At 58.1% G+C, this 26,012-nt stretch overlaps 1 protein-coding gene across 13 annotated transcripts; it reads right to left on the minus strand.

Moving 5' to 3' along the window:
• Positions 1 to 4,671: 4,671 nt before the first annotated feature.
• On the minus strand, positions 4,672 to 26,012 carry GPRC5C (G protein-coupled receptor class C group 5 member C). 13 transcript variants are annotated; one of them, XM_087854145.1, is made up of 7 exons: positions 20,929 to 21,008; positions 19,543 to 19,888; positions 18,226 to 18,416; positions 12,789 to 13,871; positions 10,136 to 10,230; positions 7,812 to 7,961; positions 4,672 to 6,149 (listed from the first exon to the last, which is right to left on the minus strand). In XM_087854145.1, the coding sequence occupies exons 3-7, from the start codon at positions 18,236 to 18,238 to the stop codon at positions 6,117 to 6,119; spliced, it is 1,374 nt and encodes a 457-aa protein (XP_087710271.1). In that variant the 5' UTR covers positions 18,239 to 18,416; positions 19,543 to 19,888; positions 20,929 to 21,008; the 3' UTR covers positions 4,672 to 6,116. The 13 variants fall into 13 exon arrangements, with proteins under 13 accessions (XP_087710271.1, XP_045669983.1, XP_087710273.1 ...); XM_045814027.2 differs by lacking the exon at positions 20,929 to 21,008 and adding an exon at positions 20,650 to 20,796; XM_087854147.1 differs by lacking the exon at positions 18,226 to 18,416 and having other exon boundaries at positions 19,819 to 19,888; positions 20,929 to 21,009.

Below are 26,012 nucleotides of genomic sequence, written 5' to 3' on the forward strand. Positions count from 1 at the left end.
GGGTGGCGGTGGAGCCAACAGAATCTGCCCCCCCCCCCCCCCCCGTCTCTGCCCTCCGCCTGGCTAAGACAACCACCGCCAAAGGGGCCTGTTTGAGGATTAGATGGAGGGGGTCGCCTGGGTGGTTCAGTCGTTAAGTGTCTTAAGTGTCTGCCTTCGGCTCAGGTGATGAACCCGGGGTCCTGGGATCGAGGCCCTCATCGGGCTTCCAGCTCAGCGGGAAGCCTGCTTCTCCCCCTCCCACTCCCACTCCCCCCTGCTTGTGTTCCCTCTCTCACTGTGTCTCTGTCAAATAAATAAAATCTTTAAAAAAAAAAAAAGGATTAGATGGAATCTTCTCCTTCTCCAAAACCCTGCTCCCCTCCCCCCTACCTCCATGCGTGTGCACATGCATGCCTGTGTGCGTGTGCGTGTGCGTGTGTGTGTACCTGGTTTTTACTTCCCCTATGGAAAGAGACAACAGAGATGGAGCGCTGCCACGTCTGGTCAGCCCCAAGGGGTCCATGTCTGCACCCCAGCTGACCAGGATGCTTCTCTAACCCTCAGACCTGACAGCCCCTAGGCTCAGTTGGTGGCCTCAGCTCTCCAGGAACCCCTGAGCCTGCCTGATGGGCACACCCTGTCTCTTTCCAGTGCCCAACTGTTAACAGGATTTTTGCTCCCTTAGTGCTTGTGGTTCTCCATCACGCCACTTCCAAGGATGAAGACATAGACCCGACGAAGGGTGGTAGGCAGCAAGGCAGTGTTTACTGAGCAAGAGTACAAAGCTCCCGGAGAGGGAGGGGACCCGAGAGTGTTGCCATTTTGGTGTTCAAATTTATAAGCTCTTTTGAGGAACTGTCTTGACCATCCTGAGTGGGGGCCCCTGTGGACTGGCCGCTAAGATGTGCCAATCAGGGCTTTTGGTCAGGCACCCGTCTACCTATCGGGTGATTGTTCCTGTGTTGCTGGTCTTCGGGGCTAACATCTGGAGACTAACTGGCTCAACTTGTGATAGTGACCCGTGTTTCATGGTTCATCGTTTTGTTTCAGGATGTTTTGCAGAGGCTGGTACACAGGATGCTCTTGTGGTCCTGTCTAAGCTGTCAAACAGGATGCTAGTGCGGTTTAGTCTTAGCTGTCCCGGCATTTTTGCTTCCTTGTTGGGGACCCTGGCCCTGACTACCTAGGTGTCTATTCCACCTCTAACACAACGACCCTGACTGCTAGTGACAGAAAACCACCTGAGTTTCTCTGTCCCAGGGCTCCGCTCAGCACCCACGTCAGGGCAGGAGCCTGGAAGCTGTTTGCACAGTGAGAGAAGCTGGCTGGTCACATGCTGCCCGAATGTTGTCAGGCTAAAGGTCATAGTCCCTAGGCTGATCTGAGGCGTCTGTACACCAGCGTGGAGAAGGGGATCCAGAAACAGCATCACGGAGTCCTGGCTGGCAGAAGCCGCCGGCTTCAGAGCCAGTGCCCTGTGTGCAGCAGGCTCCGTGTTCACTGTAATACCCCAGAGCAGTATTTTCTCAGTGATGACCCTTGGCACTGTCTGCGGACATTTTTGGTGGTCTCACCTGGGGGGGGGGGTGTTGCTACTGAGTATCTAGTAGATGGGAGGCCAGGGATGAGGCTCAGCACCCTCCAAGGCACAGGGCGACACCCAGCGCAAAGAATGATCTGGGCCCAGTGTCAGCAGTTCAAGGCTGAGGGACCCCGTCCTAGAGTCAGACCCAAGGAAGCACTAGGGCTCCCTGGGCTCCGGGCCCCATAGCACCCACCCATGAGAACATAATGAGCCCTGCGGGCCTCCCAGAGGGGATTCCTCCCCTTGGAGAACAAAGACCCACTTGCCTGGGCCCCAGCGGGTGCTGAGCAGAGACACGGGGACGAAAGCTATAGGTATTGGCCTGGGTCTGGGAACAGGGAAAAGGTCACAGTCGGCCGCGATCCCCAGAGGGGAGGTTGAGCGGAAGCAAAGGGTCTGGGCCAGGCCCCAGGCTGGGGAGGGACCTGTGTTACCACCAACCTCCAGCGGGCTGCGGAAGCGGAGCCAGCCGGTCGGGGCCGGCTCCTCAGGGTGGCGGGGATCAGGTTGCAGGGATGCCGGGGCGGGGCGCAGGAGGCGGGGCACGGGGGCGGGGCTCAGGAGGCGGGGCGCAGGAGGCGGCCTCGGGTTGGCTGGGGGCTGGGGGCGGGCCCCCGCCGGTGTGACACCGGAGTCCCAGTCGATCCCCACCCCCACGTCCCAGCCCCGAGGTGCGTGGGGGAAGGTGGGTTGGGTGCGTAGGCGGTGGGAGGGAGTCGAGAAGCCGGGCGATCCGCCCCAAGGCCGGGAGGGCAGGGCCGCGGCTGGCGCGCTCGGTTAGGGACTCTGTAAAACCTTCGCTGGCCCCCGGTCCTGCCGGCGCCGTCCGATGCTGAAGCCGACCTCTTCGTGCTCTCGGGGCGGCCGAGTCAGAACGGGGCGCCCCGGGGCGCTGGCTTGGAGGGACCCCGGGTGCGAGCGGAGAGCCGCTGGGATTCGGCCCCCGCGTCTCTGCGTCCACCCAGGTGCACGCCAGACCTTAAATCCAGGCCGGGGAGGGCGGGGGCTCACCCTCAGCACAGTCTGTGCTTTGGTCCCTTTTCAACTACTGGGGGTCCCAATTCCAGGGCTTTGGCAGAGCTGGAATCTCAGGGTCCAAGTTACAGATGAGGAAAGCGAGTCAGGGGAGCTAGTAAGAACTTGGCCGGGGTGGGGGGCGGTGCTGGTGGAGGCGGGATGCCAACCCGTATGAATCCAGGAGGGAGCCCACTATCACCCGTCCACTTCAGCCCTTGGGTCTGACCCGCCAAAGGAGGAGTTAGGCTGCGAGCCCCCAGAGGGCAGGGACCAGATCTTGCTTCTATCCCCAGAGTAGGAACTCGATATTAACATTTGATGTCCACTGAAAGTGACATCCAATCCCCCCTCTTCAACCTGGTTTCTTGACTTCCTGTGCCCCAGGTGATCTTCTTAACACCTTAATGGTCAACTCCTGCCAGTCAGGGTCTGTCCCTCTCCTTAGCATCCCCCTCCAGTCCTAGCAACCTGTTATCCCACCCACTCTGGGGACCTCATGCATGAGGGACAGCAGAGAAAAGGGAAGGAGGCATCTCCAGTGGGCAGAACACAGTGAAATCTGTCTCCGAAAGCAGTGTGTCTGGGCAGAAAACACTGGACAGCTAGCTTCTGGAGGCTCTGCCTTGACTGTGACTTTCACGGAATGACTTTGAGGAAATAGACAGTAAATATGAACTCAGCGTGTTAGTACTTCCATTTTACAGACTAGGAAACTGAGCTGCCCAAGGTCGCAAAGCTAGTAAGCAAGAGTCAGGATCCGAACTCATAGCTATCTGATTCCTAGGTCATGTTCTCTCTGCAGAACCGTCTCCTGCTAAAAGGGCAGCTGGTTTCAGGTCCTCACTTCCTTCCCTGTACCCTTCAGTCACCCGCAGCCCACAGAGGGACCCACCACCCCGGCCTCCATCAATATCCCTTCTTCAAAGAGAGGAAGGTCAGAGCCGCGCCCTCAGCCCAAGGATGAGGATGAGGTCAGAGCATTACCCAGCTGCAGCAGATGCTAAATAATTCATGGGGCTGCTGTGAAGCAGGGGCTGCAGCTTCCGAGAGGGCCCAGAAGGCACACAGCAGACAGGAAACAGAATCTGGTCACTTGCATCTGAGCCCAATCTCTGCAAGCCCCATGGGGCTGGAGAAAGTGCCTCATTTGGTGACAAAGGGTTGGAGGGCATGACCCCAGGCAAGTCACTTCACCTGTTTCTTGCAGCTCTCGCGTTTCTAGCTCTTCTGCGAGGTGTGGCAAGAGCAGGGAACCAGTGTAAACCGGAATACTGGGTGTGGCCTGGGTGTGGCCCTTGGCAGGTCCTCTGTGAGAGGTATTGATCATTCCCCCCCACCACCCGCCGTCTGCCTTCCCATAAATCCAGTATGTCCCTCAAGGGTGCCCCTCCAGCATGCCAGGCAACAGCAGAACTGTGACAGGGGTTGTCCCCCTCTCTTGCCCCATCCCTACATTCCCAGACCTTGGGGCAGGAGCACAGGCACAAATCGTGGCTGTTTTTGGAGGCTTGGTTTCCTCCCTTAGAATAAATCCCCAACCAAGAAAAGGTTAGTTGGAATCAAACAGCCTTTGTTGGTCTAGAAGAGAAGAGACTAGGTTAAAAATATATGTTAAATCCCAGAAACATTCTCAGTGAACACATGGGGATTCTGTGATAGGAATTCCTCAGAAACAGAGGTAAGTTCCTTTAATTCTGAGCAGTTAGGGTCCACACTACTCTACCCCGGGCTGAATGGCTTGACACAGTGGGGGTGAAATTTACCAAGGTGTTGGTCTGATTTACTTGCAATAAGTCCCAGCCTCTTCTGGTTTTCTTCCATCCTAGGCTCGTTTGTGATACGGCCGGACCCCTTTAGGGAAGGCACCTCTCTCCTAAAAATACACCTGTCTTCTCCACTCGGCCATGGCCTGGAGGGAGCAGGGCCACTGGGTGGTCCTGAGCCAGGGTGGCCGGCAGCTTTCAGGAGCCCATCCCTCCTCCCAAGCCAACACCCAGATCCCTGGAGGACTCCGATGATGAACCCACACTCACTGCAGGCTGCTCTTCGTGGCCGCCTGGTGAGGCCAGGACTCACAGGAGACTAGCACTTTGAAAAGCAAGACAGTGCCTTTATTCATGGTAAGGGATCTTGGGGCCACCAACCTAGATCAAGAAAAGTCCGAGGTGCACAGAGCTCCCTCTCCCCCTCCATCAGAGGGAAGTAATACTCTGTTCATGGAGCTAAGCAACCCAGCACATGATCGGTCAATGGTGGCGATGGGGGGGGGGGGGCTGTCACAGGCAGCTGTATGGCCTTACTCTCTCTGCGGGGCCTGTTAGCCCAATTTAGCTCTGGAAAAATATTCCAGTAACAAAGGCACAGGCTGCTGGGGGCAGGAGGGTGGTGCTGGAGAGCTGTGGGCTGACCACAGGGTGAGGTGTGGCCCTGCTCTTGCTCTCCCCCCCTACCCTGGGCACCCAGAGGCGACCCTGCCCTGAGCACAGAGCTCCAGGGGCACGCCTGGGGAGGCCCCCCAGGGACCAGCCAGCTCTGCCTGGTACCCGAGCGCAGGACAAAACCAGGAGACGATGCTACAGAGATCTCGTTCCCGTGAGTCTGGTGCTGTGCACATCTCCGTCCTTGCTGCCACCATCATCAGGTCCTGAAGGATGCCCCCCATTTCCCTGGGTGGTCATCAGGACCCTCTGGAGCATGTCATGGGAGAGAACAGTGCCAGCACATTTGGGGTGCCCCCAGGGTGAGGCAGAAATGTGTACGTCGGCCCAGCAGGACATGGCACGAGTCCCAGTTCTGTGAGCAGCTGAGACCCCAGTCCATATGACCCAGGACTCTCAGCTGGCCCCTGAGGATGCAGCCCCAGCCCCCACCTTGTGTCTCGATGGGCCCCAGTTCGTTGCAGGTGGGGAAGGCATGGGGCCGTGGTGCAAGGGGGCATGTGAGGGAAGCACCAAAGGGGCTCAGATCCAGCACCCACAGGCCACGAAGAGGAGCGGTGTCTGCCCAGGCCTCGGGCTGAGCTCTGTCCCAGCTCAGGGGCCTTCCACGGTCCAGGTGGTGGCAGGAAAACCTGTTGAGAAAGCCCACTTCCGCCAGGGCTTGGCTCCGAACACCCAGGCACAGGCGGGACAAGCTGATGCTGGACACCAAGACAGCCAGGAAGGCCCATGGTGTGAAGACAGGGCGTCTGAGGATGGCCATCTGGAGAACCACAGCATGGGGACACTTGGGCTGTGACTGGGGGAAGGGCGTCCAGGGGGGACGAAGGCAGGCAGGGCCGTTCTGTAGATCCTTGTGGCCTGTCACAGGGCGGGTCAGGAGAGGCCGGGCTGGGCAGCAAAGGGAATGGCCCTAGGCCCCCAGCCACACACCTCAGGGCTTTACAGGCCCCCACTCAGTCCTCTGCTTCAGGTTGGTGGCCTCCGGTCCCTCCCAGCTCCAATGACAAGGGTGGGAAAGGTGCTGGGCCCTGCCCAGCCCAGAGTGAGGTATGAGGACATCAGGACGACGTGCGGTTCAGGGAAGAGGGCTTCTACCATCTTGTTTTATTTTGCGGGGACTGAGCCTAAAGTAACCAGAAAGAACAAGAGTCAAAGGGGACCCTACCACTCGGGGGCCCAAGCTCTGGCTTTTACTAAAAACAGTGTCTGAGTCCCAGCGGGGCTGGTGCAATCTGACATAGAAGGGAAACTCTGGGAGAAGTTTGTTTTCCTTCCGGCAACCTTTCTCTCCCTTCCAACAGAGACATTTTTTTTCCCCTAGACCGGTGTCAGAAAATAGCTTCTGACTCGTGGGGGAGAAACATTCCCAAGCTCGGGAGGGGCGGGCTTGGCAGCCCAAGCCCCTTTGCAAAGCCCGGAGCCAGTGTCCAAGGGTCAGAGTGCTGCTGCTCACTGAAGCCCAGGCCACTGGCCTGGCCCCAGGGTGGGCCTCGGAAGTCGTAGCTCAAGAAAACCTGACGGGCGTGGCCACCTCTAGAGGCGCTGTGGCCTCGTGGGTCAGTCTGCTTACCTGTGACAGGGGCCGGGAGAGGGACACCCCTCCCTTGCCTCTAAGGCCACGTCCAACCCTAAAATGGCACGATTCTGGGATTCTGACTCTGGGAAGAGGACAAAATGCTGTCCTGTCCACCTTTCTTGGCAGCCACGAGGTTTAAAATGAGCTGATGTGGAAAAGCCTTGTTTACCATAAAGGACTGAGCCAAGGGACATGTTAATAACTGCCCAGGAACGAAACCAACCGGAACCAGCCGACCCTTCCACCTCTGGAAACCCACTTTGTAAACAAGGGCAGCGCTCCCGGAGCCGCGCGCTTCCCCCGCGCTCGGCACAGCATGTCAACAGCCCAGGCCGGCGCCTGTCCCCGCGCCGCCCCCGGCGGCACCTGCATGGCCGTCCCCCCCAAGAGGGTTTGAAGTCGCTCTGCCTTCCCTCACACACGCCCTCCGCAGAGCTGCCTGGTGGTGGGCCCCTGTCCCCGCTCCGGCCTTGCGTACGGCCAGGGGAGGGGGGGTCCCGGAGCAAAGCTGCCCGATCTCAGATAAGCCCAGATGCTGGGCCAGACCCTGGACGGGCGCTGGGCCCGGAAGTTCACTGTGACCGCACGCGACACGACGCACAGGCTCAGCCAAAGACTGCTTCCCTGCGGGCAGGTGGCAGCCGCTCACTGCACGGAAGGAAGCAGCAGCGTTCACACGAGCCGGATTCGGAGGGAGAAAGAGGAACCACCCACAGCCCCCGGAGGCGGCGGCTCACAATGACCAAGAGCCCGGGTCAGAGACGACATTCCCAGAGGAAGGGCTCGTCAAGCAAAGACGTGTTTATTAGGCACCCCTCTCCTCACAGAGGAGCAAGACCCAGGACCGACGCGCCTGAGCAATCTCTCGAGGTTGCAGGAATCTCTCCGAAGACTCCAGAACACGTTGGCACTGACCGGCCACCCCCAAGAAGAACACTATCCGGCTGGGGCACGAGGCCGGGGCTGGCTCCTCGGCTCCAGAAACACTGAGGAGTGGGTGGGGGGGCCCCTGGGACACCCACCCAGACACTGGCAGACAAGGGATGGCCTTCCTGGCTCTGAGGCACAGTGGCCCTGAGCCATGGAGGGGGCAGGGGCAGGAGGAGAGCCGTGGGCTCCTCACCCAGGCCACGTCCCAAGGGCCCTCCCCAAATCTGCCTGCCTCCTCCTGGCCGCCGACTCAGTCCCACACGTAGGGGTTTCTAAAGACCTGGGAGTTCTTGCCGTCTCTCGGCGGTGTGGCTGCCTGGTGGCTCTGGGCCGCATACATGTCCTCGGCCCTCAGGGTGGAGTTGGCACTGCCCATCACCTGGCTGTTGGCGGTGGCTCGTGGGAGGATGACGTCGTAAGCTCCTTCGGACTGGAAGGAAGGACAGGAGGTCTCACAGCCAGGTTCCGCCAGAGCGGACGTGCAAACATGCTGCTTCCTGCAGGGCTGGGCCTGCCAGCTCCCCCTTCCCTGCACCCCCCCCCCCGCCCCCCAGCAGGGCCCCAGCGGGGGCCTGGGCTGCGTGACTTCACCTCTGGAAACAGAGCGGCTGGCCTCTGACCTGGAGCCCCTTCCCTCTCCCCCTGCAGAGTGCCGGGCCTCTAAGCATGGGAAGAGGCCTCCAGTCACCTCTGACGGCCCCGGGGCTTCACTATTTTCCGAAGCAGAAGCATTGAAGCATTGTCTTCTCAAGCCTCCTTCCTCCTGCTCCCAATTCCTGGGGGAAAACCCTGGGGCCCAGTGCAGAGTCAACCACACTGAGCACCACTACCTGCCTGACTCCCAGGCTCCCTTCTGCCCAGACTCTTTCCCCGAGCCCCTCAAATGGCAACAGGACATCCAATGGCATCCAAGCCGAGGTCTGCCTGGCGGAGGACAGCCCTGACCTTGGGCATGCGTGCCCACATTTCTTACTTGAAGCCCGGGTGGGCTAGTCAGATGTGGAGACTTAAAACCCAAATTCTCTGGAACCTGGCTAGAGCTGCAGTGGCCCTACTCCTGTGTGGGGGAGAGAGGGCTGTGGGGTGACGAGCGTCCAGAGGCCTCCATCCCAGCTCCTGCCCTAGAGGGAAGGTGAACTCCTGGCCCCACCTGTCTTATCCCTAACCCCTGCCGCTCCAGGGCCCTCAGCCACCTTCCATCTAATCAGACCCGGGTGGTCCTCCCACTGGTTTGCAATCCCCAGCTCGCTAGCCCCTGGAAGCTCCCAGAACATCTAGGCAGGCAGGGCTCAAACCTGGGTGTGCCTCTGAATCACCTGGGCCGTTGGTTCAGCCACAGCCACACCTAGTCAGGCTCCACCCAGTGGTGGCCTGGTCAGTGTTTAACTGGGGCAGGGAGGGAGCCCCCCTCTGGCGTCCTCACTCATTTCTGTGGGTGGTTACTCCCATCCGGGAAGATTCCAAGTTATCGCAGTGATGCCACGGGAGCTGCTAACCATCAGCCCATCCCACCCCTGGCCCCACACAACTTGCATTTTCAGCAAGTTCCCAGGTGATGGTAATGCTGGGGGCTCCGGGGACCACGTTTTGAGAATCACCGTGTCAGATAAAATATCCCTGTTCGCCCGGATCCTCGGCCCCCGGGGAAGCAGGACTCAGTGTGTCTGGGCGAGTGAGGGGGGGCCAGGGTGAGACAGCTGCTGGAGGAAGGATCCTGGGGGGGTCCACAGCCTGAGCGGCTGGGACTCTGCTCTTGTCCTTCAGAGACTCCTTGCCCCTCCCAGTGCCTGACTGCAGGTTCAGCTTAGAGAGAGGGAAGGGGCTGGAGCTGGGAGTTTCAGATACTTACTGCACCCTGCCCCGGGGGGCTCACCGCACAGAGGGGATGAGAACACCACCCTGCCGACCTCCCTGGCTTCCTGTTCCCAGCGTCCTGCCAAGGCAGGTCACTGACCTCTCCCCACAGCGACTGCCAGCCCAGGAGAAGGAACATATATGGAGTGAGTGAGACTCTAACCCACTGTCTTCCTGTTCCCACCCTCCACCGGCTAATGCAGCATCTGGTTTCCAGAACCCAAGGGAGGTATGAGGTTGAGAGCTGCCGCCGCCTGCTTGTGGGGGGAAGGGAGCCAAGGCCCTCTTGAGACAGCTGTGGTTGAGGAGTGAGTACTTACCCAGACCTGCTTTTTGGTCCTTTGTGCCTTCGGAGGCACCAAAAAATGCCACCTCCCTACCTGGCTGAGACCTTCCTTTTTCCCTCCCCAAGCTCCTTAGGGTAAAGCTGGCATCTCCCACCAGCTCAAAGAGGCCCTATTCTGCACTCTCCGCAGCCCAGGGCCCCCAGTCCTCGTGTGATGCCCCAGGACACAGGGCAGGTCCCACTGCAAAGCAGCTGGAGGCAGTGTATATACATCAAGTCCGGGAAAAGGGCATTAGGAGCCGAGGGGCTCCGTTCCCTGAGGCTGCTGCGCCCGACAGAGAAGCCTGCCTTCTCCCTGCCACCTCCACCCCAGCCTGCACCGGCCACACGGCCTCTGCACCAGCCGGCTCAGGCTGGGCTCTGTGGCCCCAGCGGGGTCACAGAGACCCTGGAACCCCACTCACCGGGCCTTTGTGCATCAGGGCCATCTCGGTGGGCTGGTACACACTGGTCAGCAGCTGCCCGTTGTACCCACTGTATGGTGACACCGGTCTCTTAGCTGCAAAGAGACAGGAGAGCGGTTTGGGGGCTGGGCTCTCAGGCAGGGCTTCCCAGGGGGCACGGGCAGGGAAGAGGGTGTTCGCCTGCCCTGGGATAACATCTAACCCAGAGGAAGCCTGGCCAGGGGTGGCCAAGTTGGGGGGAGGCTGCAGGTGTGGGGGCCCCTCTAGAGACCAGCATGCCTTTGTCAGGAGTCAAGAAGAGCACGATCCTGGGCTTTCCTGCAGTGTGAGGACCCTCCCCCCCTTTCGGCAAAGAAAAATGCTCCTGTCAGCAACCTTCATATCCCCATCCGCCCTCCGGGGCCAGAGGCCAAGAGGGGCACATGGGCCTTCGGCCGCTGTCCAAGATGGCCAGGCTCCAGCTCTGGCCTCCACCACTGCAGGCCAGCTGCCAGGCGCTCGGGTAAGCAGAGAAGAGACCCCACAGCCTGAGACTCCTCACGCTGTCCCGGGGCACAGCTGGCTGCTGATCCTCCAGGACCCTGCAACCCAGAGCCCCACCAGGAGGACTGAATGTACATACATCCTGTCCTGTGGCACCCTGGCAAGTTTCCAGAACTATTTTCAGCTCCAAGAATACCTCCCCATGCCTTCGGGTGTCTTGGTGTGCTGATCTGTTCTACCCTGCTGGGGTTCCCAGGGTGTCCGAGGAAAGCTGACGACCAACCCCTGGGGCCCGAGAGCAGGCTGTGCCGTGAGGGCAGGCGGAAGGATGTCTGTCTCCTGCAGGCTGATGGCCCGCAGCTCCAAGGGACCACAGCTACACAGGGCAGGCTTCCTAAGTGCTGGGCCCACTCGATTGATTTTTCCATTTAGAAAAAAATAAAAGAAAAAAACCCTCCCAGCCCCAGAAATGTTTGCCTTGAGAGGACAAAGGCTGAGCACTACGTGGGCCTCATGGCCAGGCACAGGGTGAGAGCAGACGTGGGTGCACAAGCCCCGCCCCCACTCAATTGGTCCCACTATGTGTGTGGACCAGGGGCCACCTCGGTGGGCAGATCAGAGATCGAGTGCCAGACAGGACAAGGGTCACTCCTTTCCCCCAAACAGAGCTGATGGGGATCTCAGTTTGTAGAGAAGAGGCAGGGAGTTCTGCTTCCAGAACTTCCCCCGTCTCTGACTCAGCCCTCTGGCAGAGACCCCAGAGCTGGCGACGGACAGTCAAGCAGTTGAAGTCTTAAGCCCCCAAACATCCTGATCAGCCCAGTCTGGGGCTGGGGACAGGAGGTCTGTCCTGCTTATTCTGTCCTGTCAGGCTGCCTGTAGGCAGCTGGCTAAGGACAGCACGCCCAGGACACATCGGGAAAGGTACCGCACGGGGCACACAGTACGTGCTCAATAAATGCTAGCAGTCCTCACAGTTAACAAATGCCAGAGAAACACTCTTCCCTTCGGAAGCTGGGAGGTCAACTGGCCAAGTGTCCCAGAGAACCTTCTCCCCTCACCGCCTCACCCCACCCCCGGCCCTTGCCCCCCGCCCGCCTGCCTCTCAAGCTGTTCCCAAGGGCTGGGGGGGGGGGCGCTTGGCACAGGCTGCAGAGGCTTCACCCATCTTGCCTCTTCCAATTCCAGGCCGTCCTCAGCCTGACCCCTCCGAGGCTGTTCAGCTGGCCTGTGCCCCTGGTGCTGGGCTCCAACAGGAAAGCCCCATCCCATTAACAACGAGCCTGGACAGGAGCTTGGGGACAAGCCAGCTGGAGAGTGGGTGCTGCCGAGATCAGGATGTGGCATAGTGCTTTTATCAAAAAGAACAAAATCGGGGCACCTGGGTGGCTGAGTTAGTTAAGTGTCCAACTAACTCTTGATTTTGGCTCAGGTCGTGATCTCAGGGTCATGAGATTGAGCCCTGTGTGGGGCTCTGTGGTCAGCAGGGAGTCTGCTTCTCTCTCCCTCCCTCTCCCTCTGCCCCTCCCCTAGCTTGCGTGGGGGGGAAGGGGGGGCTCTGGCGCACTCTCTCTAAAATACATAAATAAATCTTAAAAAAAAAAAAGAGCAAAATCTTAACTGAGAAGACTTTTAACGGAAACGAAGGCTATTCATATGTACATAACGGAAAAACAAGTCCGGGAAGGGCAGTTGTAATCATAGTAAAAGGACAGGAGTACCTAATACTTCTAGAGTAATCTCCAAGTGCCAGGCACGTGCATTAACTTAATCTTCACAAGAACCCTATTTAACAGGAACCATTATCATCCCCATTGTGCAGATGAGGAAACAGAGGCACGTGGAGGTGAAACAAAGTCAGAAGGGGCCCAGAACAGGAAAGAACAGGGTAGAACTGGGGAGACAGCCCGGGGGGGGGGGTGTTACCTGTAGTGTTTGAAATTTTTACAGTGAAAATACATTCAGGAACTACAGGAGTATTAAAAAAAAAAAAAAAACTTAAGAAATGGAATTCAGAGACTTGAAGGGAGAAAACTAGCGATAATTCGAGAACCTTCCACCCTGCTCAGTAGACCAGCCCTCCCCGGCCTGCCGTCAAGGAGGTGGACCGAGAGACCTGGGTGGGGAGGGGTGGGGAGGAGTGGGGCGGGGAGGGTATCCCTCCCCCTACCTGAGGCTGGCTCGTCCATGGAAAATGCCTTGTTCTCCACAAACATGCTCTGGCCCTTCTGCTCCTTCAGGATGGTCTCGTAGCCGACGCCGCGGGTGGGGTACATGTCCCCCTGGTAGCTCTGCTCTGGGCTGGCCTTGGTCACCTGGGAGACCTCCGGGATGACATAGAAGAGGACAAAGGCCCAGGCGTTGGCGGCGAGCGCGATGGCCAGCGTGGGGTCATCCCAGGTGGGGCTGTTGTGCTGCCTGTTGCCGTACGTGTACATGACAATCCACACCACCCATATGGCGATGGAGGTGGCCGTGGCGAGCAGCACGAAGACCCCGTGCTTCCGCCAGCGCTTGAAGCGGCCGCACAGGGCCGGCCAGGCCCCCGTGAAGGCGCACAGCAGCAGCAGCATGACGTAGATGAGCGCCATGACGAAGTCCATGTTGGCGATGGCGCAGGGGGAGGCCGCGGCCCAGGCGGCGCTGCCATTGCCCGGCGGGCCACCGTGGCCACCGCCCCGGACCAGCGTGATGATCAGCCACTCGGTGTTGATGACCACCTCCACGAGGGTCAGCAGCAGGGCCACGGTGAAGACCACCCAGCCCCGCGGCCCGTGGTTCTTCCGGGCCAGAAAGTTGAGGGCGAAGACATGTGCCACCAGGCACGAGAAGCAGATGGCGAACAGGACCCCGAAGAGGAAGCGCCGGGAGGCACAGGTGGAGAAGTCAGGCTTCACGACGCAGGCAAAGACGAGGCAGAAGAGGCCCAGGGTCCCCAGCAGGAAGAACACCTGGGTCCCCAGGAGGCTCCGCTTCTTGGTGTCCTGCACAAAGGGCAGGCTGGCCACGAGGATGATGGTGAGGACAAAAGTGGTGACAACTCCCGCCCCAGCCACTGCCTCCAAGATGATGCCCCAAGCCCCAGAACGGTCACACAGGTTGTAGTAGAGGGGGTTGAGGTCCGGGCTACAGCCAGGTGGCACGTGGTTCTGGGCCTGGGCCCCGGCGAAGAGGAAGAGAGGCAGCCCCAGGCACATCAGCAAGGCTTTGGGGATGGCCATCCTGGCTCCTAGGCCAGGCTCCAGCTGGGTCCCTAGAGACAGAGAGAAAGGCAAGATCAGTCCTCCAAGGCCAGACTGACACACAAGTTACTTACTGTCCCCTGTCCTGAACCAGGGCAGACAGCGTAAGCGGATCACGAGACTGTCCCCACGGGCTTCAGAATCCTTCTTGACACAGCACTCCTGGGAGGCCTATCGACTGACCAGAGAGGCAAATGAGATAAAGCCCATCGGCCATCTCTGTTCCTAGTCATGGAAAAGGAGACATCTATCACTGAATTTTCAGGTTTCCCCCTCCCCCTGCCATAACCAGCATCTGAGTGTTCCCTGAGCTCTTGCAGTTTGGGCTGAGGGTGACAGGGTTTGAGAGCAAGTCGAAACCAAGCCTATCGCCCATTTAGTGTTTTCTCTCTGCCCTGAGGCTCTGCCCATGATGCCCACGTTCATGGCCAACCCGCCAAGCACTCATTCACACAACAGGTACCTCGCGAGCACCTGAAAGGCATGACCTGAAGCCGGAAACAAACGAAGAGACAGACCGTGCTCCTGGATTCCTCCCTACACCTCCCTTTCCCGCTCTTCATTTGCCCACTTTTCGCGCCAGCTCTTGTCTTCAGAATCCAAACTTCTTTGTCTAGCTCCGGTTGCCGGAGTCAAGGATAAAATAATTTCTCAGCCAGGGAGTTAATGACTTCATGCAAAAATCCTCCTATGAGGCATTAACATTTTAAAAGCAAGAATGGGGAAGGGCATTGCAAAGCCCAAAAGAACTCATCTGTCATGGAAGACGTTAAGGCATTGTAGCTAGGAGGCCAAAAAGAGATCTTTCCTTCACACCAGGAAGGTACCCTCGTACTATGTGCTCCTCATCTGACCAGTCCCCGCTCTACCAAGTTCAACAGATCAGCAGCAAAGAAAATGGAACCCCTGCTCTCAACACCAGTGGGACGATCCCTGTGTGAAGTGGAGGTGAAGAATGTGGCAGGTTAAGAGACATGAAATATCCCATCTGTGAAAGACTTTAAATTTACTTGGAGAACAGAGTCTCAACGTTCTAAACAGCCAAGTTCAAAAATAGTTCAAGTTCAAGTACCCTGCCTCTTCCTCTCCCACTTGTTGGGTCCCCGGAACTCTCCAGAGAAATACTGCAAAATACAGATATGCACATTAAATCACCCCTTATGTTCAAGTACCCTGCCTCTTCCTCTCTCACTTGTTGGGTCCCCGGAACTCTCCAGAAAGATGGCAACCAAGCTTTCCAGGACGGTAGTGACCACTAGTGGCTTGTAGGGGAATGGCATGATCCCACTCTTTTCCATCTTCATTCTTCCTCCTCTGGGGGTGGTGATGCACAGCCTACCCCCTTAGTTTTCACCATTCCTAGTCACCTAATTTCTAACAGGCGAACAAAAGTCCTAAGTCTCAGTCAATAGAAACTGTCTCTCTGTAATTGATAAGTGGAAGAGTAGGTGCTACTGGATCAGGGAAAATAAAACTCGTCAATTGAGTGAAACCGACAAAATAAAGATCGTCAATTTTCCAAGTCCTTTAGAACATATCCTACAGGCTCAAGGTGCCCCTTGAAAATACTGTAGGTATCTCAACCTTCTCAGCTACTTCATTTTTTCTTTTTTTTTTCTTTTTAAGATTTTATTTATTTGACAGAGAGAGAGAGAGCACAAGCAGGCAGAGTTGCTGGCAAAGGGAGGGGGAGAAGCAGGCTCCCTGCAGAGCAGAGAGCCGGATGTGGGTTTAGATCCCAGGACCCTGGGATCATGATCTGAGCCCAAACCAAGACACCTAACCCACTGAGTCATCCAGGCGCCCACAGGTACTTCATTTTTCAGTTAAGCTTGCTTTCCCCCCAAATACTACTTATCATTAACTCTTAATAAACTAACATCTTTATTGTTTTCCTAAATAACTCCATGGTCAGAGCTCAGTTGCTCTTGACTTCTAATGCAAAAGCACGTTTCCCCTGCATCAAGATTTAAATAAGCTTTCGTAGGGGACTTTGGGCAATTGTAAATCAATAAAGCATAAACTGTATTTACAAGTGCTGGAAAGAAAGAAGAAGGGTGGAGGATTGATGAGTAAAGGAGGAACACTGAACAACTCCGGGGAGGGAGGTAATTGCGGATTATTTCATTCAACCCCATCTTGGGTATTTGGGGCTCATAGCAAAGCAGCCAGAATTTGTGGTAAAGTTGGAGATGTGTAATTGACCCCTGAGAAAGGCCACCCCGATTTAGACCCCAGGTATCTGCACATCTTCCAGCACTTCACCCCCTCCCCACTCCGGGTCTCAGTTTAGAAACAGACAATTATTCCCAATCAGAAAATATTTACTGTGCATTGGCGGGGGGGGGGGGGGCAAAGCCTAGTCGTTCTGAGCTCTGGGAAATACAAAGATGAACAAATATAGTTCCTGACTTGATGGGCGTTTTATTTTTTTTCTTCCTGACTTGGTTTTTAAAATCCAGGAGAGATAAGGTAGGACTGTGAGAAAACGCTAAGGGCCAACCAACAGAATTTGCCTCTGGGGGAGGGAAAGGTCCTCCAAGAACACAGAGGAGGAACTCTTCCAGCTGCGGGGTCAGGAAAGAGAGAGGGGAGAAGAGCTTTCAACAGCATTTTATTGGGTATTTTATCACCTTCAAGCATGAACTAGAACTAGGCTTGTAAGGGGAGGCACAGACTAGAATTGCTACAGGGAGATTGCTACAAGGTGGTTGGGGTATCATTCTAAGGGCAATGGGGAGCCACTGAAGCTGCGTTTTGCACAAACGTGGCGTACTTAGGGTTCTGCTTTAAGATCCGAATCTGGCAAAAAGCACAGGCAATCGATTTGTTGAGGACACACTCACCCGTTTAAAGATCGAGGCCAAAGGTAAAGCCATAATGGCTAGATCTGAGAGATCCTTTCCCAAATAAAATCTAAGGACTGGTTGGAGGTGCGGGAAAGGATACCAAAGCCCACGCCACAAGTTCAAATCTGATAACAGCCATGTCATGACAAAAAAAACCAAGCCAGGTCCCATTTAGCTCTGCAACTCTTCTGGCGGGCACTTCTTCTTGACCCATCTTGCTCTTAGAAGTACACGCCTTCACCCTGCCAGATCCAGCAACCTCATAACTCTCTGCCCCACCAATATGGGCAACTCCATTTCTCTGTTCCCCCGGAAATGCAAGGGTGAGTATCCAGAAATACACCTACTCAGGCCTAAGGCAGTGATCCGTGGAGGCCAGCAGATTTAGAGACGGAAGCTCACAAGAGTTCAGCCGGTCAACCCATGCCACTTTTTAAATGGTGCTGAAGGGGAAACGCACTGCAAAGAGATAGACCCAGCTCTCCCTAACAAACTCCCCCTCCTGTGGGTCCCTAAAGCCTGCACTTCCTGGCTGTCTTCTGAACCTTGATGGCTCTTCTGTGCCTGTGTCTCCCCTACCAGGCTGGGAGTGTGTGAATGTAGTGAATCTTAGCATCCCTGCAAACATGTAGCACAGGGCCTTGAACAGAGTAGGCATTTAAAAAGCATTCGCTGAACAGTCTCGGTGCCCACTTCTCCCCTGCCTTCCCCAGTCTGGAGTCACATCTTCTGCCTCAAGGTTCTCAGTGGGCCCAAGGAGGGGCGTGAGAGGGGGACCTCCTCCAGCCCCATGAACTTCTCCTACACCACCACTGCAGCACAGCCCAGTCTCGGATTATTTCCTGCACAAAAGGGCCCTTTTGCTTCACCTCCCTGGAATCAGTCATACAAATATTTTTAATCACCTCTGAAATCAGCCTCTCCCCAGCTCAGCCATTCTGCCCCCAGCTCTGGTCTGAGTCAGCCCAATCCAGTTCCAGAATCCCCCTCCTCCCAGTTTCCCTCTGCAGGGGGAGCAGAGAGGCCTCAGCGGTGGGGTGGGTTCAGAGGCCCAGCTGGCCCTGACTGGCTTGACCAGAGGCAGTCAGGCCCTCTCACCTTTCCAGAACAACCCCCTCCTCACCCCCCACCATTCACACCAGAACCTGAGAACCCCTAGGGCATAGAGACCATCCTGAAGAGGGCACCAGGGTCTTCACAGTACTGCCCTGGTCTGGATCTCCCAGGCTCAAGGATACAGTAAGATAGAGACACACAGCCCGTGGTTACATTTAGGGGTGCCATGACCCCTGACAGCCCCTTCTCAAAGGCACCTAGGCTCACCCAGGGATACCACAGAGCATCCTCCTTTCCTCATCGGCCAGCGCTCAGCAGCCTATCAGGAGAGATGGATGGACCCACCAACAGCCCTCCCACCTCCTCCCCTTCTCCCCCATCCCACCCACCCTTGCTGGAGTCCTGTACTTAGACGCTATCATCTTACTCCAGTCCAGGGGGCTCTGGCGACCAAACTCACCAATAAGAGGCATCCGAGAAGCCCTGTCAGGAGGTACCTCAGTACCCAGGCTCAGAAGGGAGGTGCTTCTGGGAACCTCAGCCTAGACCTCTGCATCAAGTAGGCATTTGGGCCAAAATTTCCTGAGCATTCTGAAGCGTGTAAGTCTTCAATCCAAGGGTCTGCTCTGGAATGCCACTCTGGAATGCGCCCTACACCCCCCCACACACACACGTAAGACACAAGGTGGGGACCTCCAAGAACACAAACCCCTATTTTGACACATTCTGGTCCCTGTGCTTTAGGATCAAGATCATGGAGCTTTTAAATGATCGACTTTTCTGAGCTGTAAAACTGCGGGCTTGAGAGTGGAGGGGCGCTACCCAACCCCTGTGGCTGCAAAGCACCCCCCCCCCCGAAAAGCCCTGCGGGGTAGGAGGAGAGAGTGGAGCAGGGATCTAGAAGCCAAGATGCCAGAAGTAGGGGCTCTTTGATGGTCTGATTCCAAACGTCCTACAGAAAGATTCTGAGAATTTCCCTCCTCTCTCCTGGGGTCTACACCGGCGCTCCCCTGGCCCTGGGAACAGAATGACCAGGGACCCAGCCTGTCTCCCGCATTCCCTCTGGCCACAGAAACCTGCTCTCTCCATCCCGGGGCACCGGAAAGGAGGCCGGCCCACCAGTCGCTGCTGACCGTGGACTCACGCAGAGAAGCAGCGGGAGTGGAGGGGCACCGACTGTGGAGTTAGGGAGAGCGCCGGGCTTCCCCCACCCCCGGTCCCCAGCCCGCGCGGGTTTGGAAAAGTTTCTGCGACCGAGCGGAGTTGGCGCGGCGTCCTCCGCCCCCCGGTCCTCCACCCTCGGGCTTCTGCCCTCGCCCGCGGCCCACCGGCCCGACCCGGCTCTTCCGGGCGGCGGAGGGGAGGGCGGAGCGGGAAGGCAGCAGCCCTTACCTGGGACGCGCCGCCCGCCCCACTCGGCGCGGCGTTTGGGGCCACCTCCAGCCCCAAGGGGAGAGCGGGCGGGGTGAGAGGGGCTCCGCGGAGGGCGCGGAGCCAGGCGTTGGCCGGGCCTGGGGTGGCGGGGCCCGGGCGAGGGCTCGGGGCCCGGGGCCTGCCTCTCCCGGGAACCTGGGCTGGGCCGGCCGCGCTCGGTAGCTCCTTCTGGCGCTGGCCTCTCCCCGCACTCGGCTTCTTTCTCTGGGCGAGGGTGGGCCGGCGCCTGCATCACCGTGACATCACCTCCATTCAGGCGCTTATCGGGCTTCCAGTGCTCCAGGTATGTGCAATCCGTTTGCACAGCAACAAAGCCCGCCAGGCCCTCCCCCCGCCGACTCACCTCCAGGCTCGGGCAAGGCGCACTTTCCGGCCGGGGAGGGAGCTCGGAGTTTCTGGCGGAGCTGGCCTGAGTGTTGTTGCTGTTTACTGCCACGCCCCCGCACGCGGGCGCGCGCACTCACGCGCACTCACGCGCACTCACTTTCAGGATTTCGGCTTTCCCTCCGGAAAGCGGTTTGGGGTGCAGCCCAGCACGCGTTGCCGGCGGGCTCTCCCGCCCCGCATGTCCCAGCGCGCACACACGAACACACGCAGGGGCCACCTTGGTGTGTCTCACCTAACTTTCGTCACCTTCGTCCTGGCTCTCCCGTGAGGGACCCACGCCGGACACAGTTCGCTGCTCTGGGCTAGAGAGAGGCGCACACTCAGACACGGTCCGTCTTTGTCACGCCTTCTGCGCCCCCTCCGCTCCCCGAGCTTGCACACGTGGACACACCACACACCGACTGTCCGCCTCTAACACGCGCGGCCTTTCCTCGGCACCTGGGTCACCAAACGTGCATGGGGGGGCAACGCGAGCGCCCCCACCGCCGTGGGCCGGGCCCGGATCCACTCGGGACCGTGAACAAACGTCGCCCTGGGCCCGACTCCCCCGCGCCTGGACTTCCTGCGACCGCCCCAGACACGGTCCAACTCTTGAGAGCGCGCTCCCCTCCCCGCGTCCCCGTTCCCTGTTCCGACTTGTCCTAATTAGCCTTCACGGTCATGTTCCCCGGGGTACAGTGTTTAACCCGGCCCCCGCGGACCCTGCGCTGCGGGACGCATCGGCCCTGACTCCCAAGTCCAGCCCTCCCGCCGCCCGCGGACTTTTCCACGAGTTCGGGTACCCTCCGCCCCACTCCGCGCCCCACCCCCACTCCCGGCCCGGGGGTGGATCAGCCGGTTGCCACTCTTTCCCCTCCGGCCCCAGGAATCAGCAGAAAGAGAACCGCAGAACTGGAGAAGCGAATCCAGTCTGGGACATCCCCGCCCCAGTAAACAAGAGGAGATTTTTCCGGCCGCCTTCCCCTGGGGCTGCGGGCTCCGCGGGAGGTGGGCTGCGCGGTCCGGGGGCGCCCAGCGGGGCCTAGTTAGCATGCACTGGAGGCCCGGAGGGGCCTCGGCGCACCGGGAAGGGAGAGGTTGTTGGGCCTGGCCGGGGCCCAGGGGACGCGGAGGGAGGGCAGGGCGCCGGGTCTCCGGGGTGCTGGTTCTCGTGACGCCGAGTTGCCTGGGGGATCGCCAGCAGCGCGCGGTCGGAGCCAGCCGGTGGCGGGGCGGGCGGCGGGGCGTGTTTGCACAGCCCGGAGCGCCCGCGAAGGGGGGGGGCGGGGGGAGGGGAGGCAGCTGGTCCCGGGCTCGGGGGTGGCAAGATTGGGGGGAGGGCGCGGGGAAAGGGGAGGTGTACCTCCGGGGCTGTTTGTGTGCCGCAATCTATGACAGGCAGGAGTCAAACTCAATGAATCACCGGGAGCTGCCGGAGCGATAAACCTCAGGCCGGCCCCTCCCCTCGCGCACCGGCTTTTCGGACTCCTGATGGGAATGTTTGCTTAGCGGCCGGGGCTGGCGGTGGGGCCCTGGGTTTTCTAGAACCTGCCTCCCTCCCTGTGCCTTGCCCTCGCTTGCAAGCCTGGGAAGTGCGGTGATCACCGAATTGTTTCCGCTCTTTTTAAATATTAAAAGAAAGAGCGCGTTTCTGGTGCAAAGTTGTGCGTTACTCTCCATCTCCCTCCCCTAACTCCGCCCCCGCCCCCACGTCTCCCGGACCCTCCTGTGAGGGTGTGCAGGCAGGTGCCCGCGCTGGGAAGGCAAGCCCTAAGTGAGCCCGTAAGTCCCACTGGCCTCTGACTGTAGCTTTCATTAACAAGGCAAGTATTGTCGGAATCAGTTCGCTGGGAGGGTTGCTCATTAGCATATGTGAAAAGCCAGTTCTGAGAGCCGGGATAGGTGTGGGGAAAGTGGGCTGGGAGCAGACCAGCTGTGGGTCCAACCCATCTCAAGTTTGCTCTCAAGCTTCTGGAACTCATTCAGGTACAGAGGGCTCTCCCAAGAGGCAAGTTTTCCCCCATCAGTCCCTGCCCAGGCAGGGGTAAGGTTGGGATATGGGGTGCCTGGACACCCACTGGGAGTGGGCGGAAGAGGCCTGCCAGCCCTGAGCCGTAGGCACCACTGGAAATGTAGGGCAGCTTTCTGAGAAAGGTTTGCTGGGTCCCTTCTCACCCCGTCTCACTCTGGACCAGGATCTGCCTTCAAAACAAAGCAAGGCCCACAGGGCAGATGACCCAGCCCTCTCAGCCTCCAGGATCCCTGGTGCCCTCTGCTTCAGTCCCTTGGGCAGGGCTGGCCATGGGGTGGTGGGCCTGGAGGTCCAGCTCTTGAGAGCCCCACCCCACTCCAGCCCCTGTGAGCCCCACCGTGGGGGTGGGGGGTGCTGCTGGACGCAGGTGGCCTGTGTTGGCTAGAAGGGAAGTTCTGTGAGAGGTGTGTTGTTTTCCAAGACTCCAGGTACCGGGTCGTCTGTGCCCCTAAATGCCATTCACCAAGTTTAATGACCCATAGGCATATAAGCCTTTATGAACTCCCGTTTTCACCAAAAAATAAGATTTTGTGAGGTCATCTCGTATGGATACTGCCCACCCACTGTTCAGAGAGATCCTGGATTGATGGATTGTGGGGGAGTGTCTGGCCTCCCTCCCTCCCCTTATATATGGTGCTTGCTGGGCTGCGGAAACTCCTTTCATCCGTCCCAATCCTCCTTCAATGAGCTGCAAGAGGCTAAGGGACAGACAAGGCCCAGGGGTCAGAAGCAGCTCTGCCACCTGCCGGCAGTGACCTGGACAGGTCAGTGCATCTCCCTGGGCCCTACTTTCCTCTCCTGTAAAATGGGCATGATAACTCCACCCTTACATCTCGCTGTAACATCCAGATGAATCCGAGTCTAGGATGTTCCTCACACTGGCCTGCCCCTCACAGGTGCAGAAGGGTCAGCCTCTTCTTTCCTGGTGCATCCCCTCTAATCTCTCTAACCTTCTTTCAATTCTGTTTTACGGTTATCAAAATAGCCTTATCATGCCGTGCTCCGGGCCTTCGCCTCTGCTGTTCCTTCATCCTCCAACATCCTCTACGTCCCACCCCCCTCCCTTTCTCTGACCAAAATTTTTACAAAATCAGCCCTGCCTCCGAGCTCAGCCCCAATGGCCCTCTGTGAAGCTTTCCTCACCTTCCCCGGAAAGAACCGTGGGAGTTGCTTTACCCACAGCTTTTTATGCACTTGTTTATTTATCATTACGCCAGTGTATCTTCATCAGGCCTGTCAACTGTTGTCTCCCCAGTTAGACTGTGCCCTTCCCCAGAGGGGGACATGTCTCACTCATCTTGTGGTCCCTGGCATCTGGCACAGAGCCGGTCACGGGGTAGCTCCACTGTTCTACGGTCAGGACAGTAGCGGTAAGAGTAGCCATCCAGCCCCTGGAGAGTGGTCTGCCGCTGACCTTCCTCTTGCACCTCGGGCCTCGCAAGCCGGATCCACCTGCCCTGACCTGCCCACGGCGCGAGGCCTTCCTGGAAAGCAGACAAGCCCCAGTGCCTTTTGGAGAAGTCCACCGCCCTGGGGCCAGCAATGCCCTATGTACGGTAGAGGAACTTGACCACCTGGCTTGGGGCATAAGGGGTGAGGAGGCTAGAGGTCAGTTTTGCTCCCTAGAGGGAGTTCCTTTTGCACGGGCAGCAGGAGTCCAGATTGCCATTTCAGCCTGCGGAATCCCTCTCGGGAGCCATTTCCTTCTCTGGGGAGGGGGAGGCCTGCCCCCCCACCCCTACCAGGGTTGAGTGCCTTTGGTCTTGTGGCCTGGCCCCAGTGAAGCGAGAACAGTCCCTCCCTGAGCTGAGGGTGGGGGTTCTTGGCTCCCTGACAGGTAGGTGCCTGGAATCCTGTGCCAGGCGGCTGGGTGCCCCACAACTGGCTGGTAAACAGATTTTGCATTTGACTTTTCCTTGCTCCCCGGCTCCGTATTAACTGGTTACTGCCCAGCCTACGGAGTCTGGCTAAGGCTCCTTTTCTCTTAGGTTTATAGGACTGATGCTTGGACTGGTAGGTCCCGCCTGGTTTTTTTTTGAAAGGACCCAGGCCCCAAGGTGGCACCTTAAGAAGCAGGAAGCCAGGGGTCTGGGAGTGGGCAAGTTAAACACTAATTCACCGCAACCGGCTGCCCATGGGTGATCCCTCTGGAAATGGACCCAGAAGTGGGCCTTGGGCAGAGCCTGCTGGAATGTCACCTGCTGCCAAGCCCATCCACAGTGGCCACAAATCTCCTTCTCCCTTTGCCCCCGCCCCGTCCATGGCTCAGTGGCCACTAACCAAATCCCTGTGGAGGAGAGAACTGGATTTTCTGAGCTGCCCAGGTCTGGAGAGTGTCCATCAACAGACAGTGGATCTAGGAACCAGGGTCAAAGCAGAGGGTCCAAGGAGTCAGGCCACTCAGCCCACGAACTCCTTCCAAAAACGAAAAAGAAATGTGTACACAGTGCTGCATCTTTCGGGGGAGGGAGGGTCTCACCCCCACCTGAGCACATTTCAGGGATCCAGTAGCCTTTAGCTCACTCCAGCGGCTACGTGGCCCCAAACTGATTACCTTGCTTATGGTCTTCCTCCCACTCCCCAACACCTCCAGGCCCCCTGCACACCTCCGTCCATTGGGGACATTCCCTGACTTCACCCCTGCACTCTGCTGACAGCTTCACCAGCTCCCCCTGCCTTGAAGTGAAAGATTAAGCTTGCTCGCTCAGCATTCAAACATCCCCCCCACCGCCCCCGCAACCCGCACTCAGCCCCAGCCGCCAGCCTCATCCCCGCCCCCTTCCCTCACAGGAAGTGGCCACTGCAGCCTGAGAGGTCAGCTCCCAGTCTGGCCACTGCACTTGCCTTCCTGTGGCTTTCCTCACGCCGCCCCCCACTCTCAGTCTGGGAAGCCCCCTCTGATCTCTCTGATCCAGTCCCCTTTTAAAGTCCTGTGCTCCTCCCAGAATTTTTTGCTGGTGACCCCACCCCAGAGCCCTCCTCCTCTGCTCTCGTAGAGCTCCCTTTCTAAGGCGAACTTGCTAGCCTAGTACTGCTCTGCACCGTTAATTATAGCTTATGCATAACTATCTTACCTCTCTAATTGCTGATAGGCGTGGTGGGGGTTGGATTCAGATTTCCTGTCTGTCCTTCCTTGCAGCCCCTCGGATAGTGCTTTATACGCACAATAAAAAAAAGGCAATAAATATCAGCTGAAGAGTGGATGCGCCAGCCAGAGGCTGAGCGAGGCTGCCTTCTTGAAGGGGAAGGGCAGGCTCAGGGTCTAGCCTTGGCCTTGCTGCTGTCGTGAACGCCCTACTCAGATCCCTGGCTCCCTCTGGCTCCCAGAATTCCAGGCCAGGAAGTTCAGAGAAATGCTAGCTGGTCTGATAATCCCAGCCTCATCACAGCTTGCCCCTGGGCAGTGCTGTACAGTTTTCAAGTGTCTTTTGTACATATTCAATCTTTATAACCTTATGAGTTCAAGAAAGCAGACATGATTTCCATTCCGTAGATTTAAAAACTGAGGTTCGTAAAGGCCAAGCAATGTGGGGTGCATTCAAACCCATCTGTTCGAACACTGCTGGACTTGCATTTCTCTGTGGGGTGCCCACAAAGTGCTTTTTCTCATCTCTCCTATAGCTCTTACCTTTTCTGCCTTATTCATGTACGTGTCTTATGTCCCCAACCAGGATGTGAGCTCTTTGAGGGAAAGATGTGTACCTGACCCATCTTGGTTCCCTTGGTGCCTTGCCCATAGTAGGGCCTCAATAAATGTTTGTGAGGGAGGACATAGAGGAAGGATCTGGACAGGCCTGCAGGGGAGAAAGACATTGGCAATAGAGCCCCTGGCTTCCAGCTGACCCCCTCCCTTCTCAGCCACCCTCCCTTCTCCCAACAGTCCCTTCACTCTCCGAAGCCAGCCGCCTGTCAGTGCTCTGCTAGACAGCCTGGCCCATGGCAGGGCCACCTGTCTCCCTCTCTAACCCCTCTTCCTTCTCCAACCCTGTTCCCCGGGTGGCCGCTGGCCCCTACGATCACTCACGCACTCACATCCCCTCTGCACGCACCCGCCTGCCCTGCCTTGGGGGCCCACTCAGCCCTTCACTGGCCCCGCCAGCCACCAACGCAATTCTCTCAACAGCATTCAAAAGACCCAGGTGCTGCCCCCACCCCCTCGCCTGGGATTTGAGGGCACCCTGACTCTCGAACTCAGCCAGGACCCCGAGGTGACGGAGAAAGCCAGGGTGCCACAGGAGAGCCAGACCGGCCGCACTCACCAGAGATGCCGCTCCGGCGGGCGGGGCAGGGCCAGCCAGCTGGCTGCTGGGCGGTGTCCAGTCCCAGCTGTTCCCCCCTCACGCTGCTTGGGGCTTGACTCTGTCTCCCTTGCCGGAAGCCCAGCTGCGGTGCCGCCGGAGGCTGCCGGGAACCTA

This window comes from Ursus americanus, chromosome 23 (assembly GCF_024610735.1).
Source record: "Ursus americanus isolate L20-20 chromosome 23, mUrsAme1.1.p, whole genome shotgun sequence".
Taxonomy (NCBI): domain Eukaryota; kingdom Metazoa; phylum Chordata; class Mammalia; order Carnivora; family Ursidae; genus Ursus; species Ursus americanus.

Excerpts from the sequence above, each read along its gene's own strand:
- GPRC5C (XM_045814022.2), bottom strand. The coding sequence starts at position 19,431 with ATGCAGGCGCCGGCCCACCCTCGCCCAGAGAAAGAAGCCGAGTGCGGG. Across the intron at positions 10,231-12,788 it reads CATGGACGAGCCAGCCTCAG|CTAAGAGACCGGTGTCACCA; the intron begins GTAGGGGGAGGG and ends GTCTCTTTGCAG. Across the intron at positions 6,150-7,811 it reads GAGACGGCAAGAACTCCCAG|GCTCAGTCCCCGCAAAATAA; the intron begins GTCTTTAGAAAC and ends TGGTTACTTTAG.